At 34.2% G+C, this 5,436-nt stretch overlaps 1 protein-coding gene across 1 annotated transcript; it reads left to right on the plus strand.

Moving 5' to 3' along the window:
• Positions 1 to 3,242: 3,242 nt before the first annotated feature.
• LOC130738220 (probable membrane-associated kinase regulator 6) lies at positions 3,243 to 4,653 on the plus strand. The gene is made up of 2 exons (XM_057590156.1): positions 3,243 to 4,023; positions 4,138 to 4,653. The coding sequence occupies exons 1-2, from the start codon at positions 3,345 to 3,347 to the stop codon at positions 4,149 to 4,151; spliced, it is 693 nt and encodes a 230-aa protein (XP_057446139.1). The 5' UTR covers positions 3,243 to 3,344; the 3' UTR covers positions 4,152 to 4,653.
• Positions 4,654 to 5,436: the final 783 nt, after the last annotated feature.

The following is a 5,436-nucleotide window of genomic DNA, read 5'->3' on the forward strand; positions in this document are numbered from 1 at the left end:
AGAGAATTACTATAAATATGGAGAGTTTATATTGTTGATTTTTAATCACAACAACAACACTAGTATGACACATGTCCAAAGTCCTTTGATACCTTTGACAGGGTTTATATAGGGTGGTCCACTGGCGGACTATTGATTAAACACCATTAGATCTGAAATTTGAAATACTTTTTTAAATGGATGGTTAATTAGGATTAAATGGTTGACAAAAATGTAAATACAACATCGAGTATTCTCATCAACATTGTCAGCTCCTACGTCTTGAAGAGCGCCAATTCCGTCGTTGACGCTATCTAGAAGCTTATCACCCTCGGCTGACTCTAGGGTGAAGCAGACAACGCCTGCAGCTTTCCAAAGGCGAACCATGGGCGAGCCTGATCGAATCAATTTGCAAGTCACACGACTTGGGAGAAAATGCAAATGAACTCCTCATGCTGAAGACGCTATTTCCATGATAACTTTGATTTCGCTGAGAAAGGGCATAGAGTGGGAGACGGGATAGGATGAGGGAGGGAGAAGGAGAAAGGGGGGGGGGGGAGGGCTAAGAAACCCAACCAACTCATACATCCTAAACCCTAATAACAAATATGGGAGGAGAAAAGAGAGGAACAAATTAGAATACCATTGTATAAATTTTTTTATCATACAACCTCGAATACAATTGTATCTACCAAGTATATATATACATGCTAGGATGGCTAAGAAACCCAACCAACTCATACATCCTAAACCCTAATAACAAATATGGGAGGAGAAAAGAGAGGAATAAATTAGAATACCATTGTATAAAATGTTTTATCATACAACCTCGAATACAATTGTATCTACCAAGTATATATATACATGCTAGGATTTGTCGGTAAATTAGAATACCATTTTTTTTGCTTAATATGAAATGTTTATGTACTTAGTCAAGGGAAACTTTTCTTTCAAAGAATAGTTTTATAAGATGTTTTAGATATAGGTTTGAAGGGGTTGAAACATGACAAAATTTTATTCAAGATTGTAAATTTGATTTGAAATCTATACCGACATGTTTATTTATTTTTATTTAAATCGCATGTGTCTATGTATCTAAGATGATCATCTTTAATTAAATCGAGTAGAATCACTAAAACTGATAAAAAGGTGGGAGGGGTAGCTCATTTGGTTAAGCTAAGGGTAGAAATAGGTGTTTGGAGATGGAGGTCCAGGTTTGACAAAAAAAAAAGATGGAGGTCCAGGGTTCGAACCTTGAGGAGGAACATTTGTAATTACTACTCCCTCCGGTCCTATTTATAAGCATGAAAGAGAAGAAAAATCTTGGTCTTTTTTATAAGAACCAAATGAAAGTTTGAGCTATATTAATTATTTTTTTCCAATGATGCCCTTATTAATTCTAACTTGTAGAATGTGTCTCATTAATTATTCTCTCTCTTTCCCACTTTCCAACACGAATAACAAAGGGTAATTTTGGAAGTTTATTTTGATTCAAGACAAATTTAATGCATTTTATCTAGTTTTACTACATTTCTTAAACTATGTGAATTTTTTTTTTGTTGCTTATAAATAGGACCGGAGGGAGTAACAACTAACCACTAACATTTGTCTATAAAAAAAACTAAAAATGATAAAACTCTCTCTACCATTCTACCAAGTATTTTGAATAACTTGTTTAAACTAGAACAACCTCACGCTAGTTGATTTACACTTAACAACATATTTGATAATTTTATGTAAAATTTACCATGATTTTATTAACTAAGCGTAAAAGTTAGATTTTGTTGCTTTCAAGAGGCGAAAAATCTAGCTAGTTAAATTTAATTTAGAGGTGAAAACATCCTCATGGTGTTGGAGAGACTTGCCCAATTAGGCAATGATTGACCAGGCTTTAGGCTTACTTGTACCATAATTTCTTGAGTATGTTCAGTTTCACCTTTCACGTGTCTTGAATAAGACTCTAACCTTGACTTTACAATTCTATATGGAACACGGCTTTTTTGTTCCCAGATGTAAATCAGTAAATGATATTGTCTAAAGCATCTCATGCATATAATAATGGTCAAATAAAGTATGCCTATTAATCTCATTTAGGTTACATGCACATAATAAATACAGTACAATGGGATATTTTGTCATTCATATTCAACCTTATTGTGCAGCAGTTAAGATGTGATCATCAAAGTGATGAAATCATCCTTTCAAATTGGCATATCCATCCAATTGTTAACAAAACCCAACACAAGAAGACAACAACCAAACAGAGCAAGCAAAATCAAGAAAACAGGCTTATATTCCTTTCCAAAATCGGTTTATGACAAGACAAATTGGGAGGATTTGAACTAACTATTATTCTTCTCCTCATTAAGTATGTGTAGTTACTAAGATTCCCCTTGCTTAGCTGCCTTTGATTTACTAAATTAAAGGTTAAAGACAACATTCTAATTTCTAAAGCACAAGTCTAGCTATGCTTATTTTGCTGATTTTTTATTTTTATTTTTTGGTAGCCGTGCAAACATAAATAAACACTCAATTAAAAAAAATAATTTAATAGAACTCTTACGAATTGAGATAAAAATCCAATATATGAACACTTGCCAGCCATGAGTATTTCTCCTGAACTTAGATTCAAGCGATGACCAAATTCAAACTTTTCTCTAATCGTAGGGAATTCATACGTCAATAAGAGACTAAACTCAAACAATTCCCTATTTACATGGCCAAATCATATTTTACTCTTTTAATTTCTTAAGTACAAGGCTAACACTGCTTGAGATTCTTTTGTATTTGAGTATCAGTTGACACTAGTACAAACACGCACTAACACCCAATTTAAAGTAAAAAATCAACTAAATTCTTCTTATGAATTAAATTGAAATGAAAGTTCATTTACAAGTCCATCCATTTACATTACACTCAACTAGTATCAAACACAACACAACCACATCCGAATTAGATGCATGAACCACTAGCTTTATCCTTTTCATTAAATAGAATGTGATATGCTAAATTAACCAAGTTCTAGAAACAAACAAATCCACTCCCTTGTAAAAATTTAAAGTAGCAAATGATTCAAAAGAAAGGGTGAGGTTATAAACTAGATGCAACAACACATCATGGTCTAGTGGGGCTCACATTTCTGCTTCTTTTATTCTTTCCTCAATTCCAATAATTAAATTTCATTGTCTCTTGCCAGACAGCCACATACCCAATTGTTGGAGAGAGATGCTATCTTGAGGATTATATATATACATAGAAATTAAAAGATATGCTTCATAAGAGTAGAGGCTTTCCTAAGCTTTAACATCGTCCAAATTGTCAATTACTTCAAAGATTCCTTCTTCTACACCTTCAGAGTAGAAGCCATGGAAACTTCCCATCCTCTTTCTATTGAAAGTTTCTCCTATAGTTGGTTAGTGAACCTGAAGCCCTCACTAGAAAGCCTAGATAGCTCTTTCAGAACTTCTGATCTTGATGCTTCTGATGAAACATTTTCCTCTTACATTGAGATGGACCCAAGAATGCCACCCTCCAAGAGATTCTTCAGAAACTCCCATGACTTCAAATTTGACTTTCAAATCTCACAAAACTCCCCTCTTGTTGATGCAGATGAGCTCTTTTCCAATGGTTACCTCATGCCTCTTTTTGTTGAATCTATAGAAGCATATAATGCTTCAGATGAAAATCCAAGCCTACCTTCTTCTTCATCTTCTTCTTCTTCTTCATCACATGTACCAAAAAAAGTGGTTCCTTCAGGTCCTTCTAGATGTCCTTCTTTGAAAAGGTGCAAAACATTATCAAGGAGAATGTTTCAGAAGTATCTAAATTTCTTAAGGCCTTTGTGCAAAAGATTGAGGGGTCAGAACAAATCAGGTTCAAATCCTGAAGCTATGGTTAAAAGAACTCAGTCAGTGAAGAATAGGAGACACTATTCTGAATCATCGCCGCGAATTAGCGTAGCTTATTCTGCAGATGACTGGCGCAAGTCCTGTGATTCTGATAGTTCAATTTATGAAGCTGTTCTCCATTGCAAAAGATCTATTGGTATGTACAATTTCAACATATATATGTCAATTAAGCATATTCTATATTCCCTTGATTGTTTGATTAACAATTTTGTGGTACTAACATAGAAATTTGAACACTTCAATTTTGCAGAGAGAATGACTTAAAGCACTCGGCAAAAGCAAGAATTTTCATATCAAACTATGAAAGAGGGGGGAAGAGGAAGGGATAGAGGAGCAATAGAGTCACAAGTGATCAGAGTTTTAAATTGCAGTTGTGGTTGCGGTCGCGGGTTGCAATTGCAGTTGCGTACTACAATTTAAAACCCTGTTGAAGATATCCGAGGCCAAACTATGACCAGGAATAGAATCACCTTCCTCCTCTGCTTGAATGTCAATAGGAAATAAATATGTGGTAGGTGAGGCATTATTCAAGCTTTGCCATCACATTTGAGAGAAAAAAGTTTCTGGTACAATTTTGTTTGTTTATCTTGCTAATGTGGGAAGTATTAAGAAACACTTTTACAACAGATGAGAATCTGCATCCCTATCTTGGTAGAGATCTTCAACTGACTTTGGAATTAGAAATGTGCGTGCGAAAGATGAATAAATATGTACATATAATTCTGATAAGTGATAACCTTTATAGTTATCTACTTTATTGCTTTTACTTTGGCAACTTTGTCCGCATGTCAAGTTAAGAAAATGATAAAAAAAAGAGAAAAATCATGATTCAAGTGATTTATGAAAGTGTAAGAGGTTTGAAAAATCCTCCACAATCTTGGCCTGCTATCCTTGTTCAATAGTGTTGAAGGATATATAGAAAAGAGATTGAAGCTATACTTTCACTTAATTTGAAGGAGTACAATACAAGTCCAATATGTACAATACATGAAAGGAAACTAATAAGAAGGTTGTTACAGCTAAAAGACTAAAAAATAACAAGATAGAAGGTTGTAACTTGTTACAACTACAATAATTTAAAATTTAAATTTTAAAATTGAAGATATAAAATTGATAGATAACAAAGTACATGCCTTGCAAGATGGCCAAGAGATCAACAACAGCGATCATGATTTTGAGAAAGTTGTGTCGTGGAGAGGATAGAGGTTTGGTGAGAAGATTAGCTATATGTGGATGTAACATGCCAAATTTGAAGTTCTTTACTGATAAGTGTTGAGGTAAACTTGTTATAAACTCATTATGGCGGATGTAACTACTAAATCATATTTCACAAATTCTGTTTAGATGTACAAGGTAAGTCTTAAGCCCTAAAGCATGCGATCAATAAGGCTTGAAGACAAGTTATGATGCAACCCTTATTAATGGCACTTGAAGGAGGAATTCTCTTGTCCAGGGAATCTAACTGATGAGGAATTGCAAGGGTTGATGAAGTTTAAGAACAAAAGAGTTTCAGAAGTGAGCAATGAAGGCTAAATGAGCTGTTGGGAGG

This window comes from Lotus japonicus, chromosome 2 (genome assembly GCF_012489685.1).
Source record: "Lotus japonicus ecotype B-129 chromosome 2, LjGifu_v1.2".
NCBI classification, from domain to species: domain Eukaryota; kingdom Viridiplantae; phylum Streptophyta; class Magnoliopsida; order Fabales; family Fabaceae; genus Lotus; species Lotus japonicus.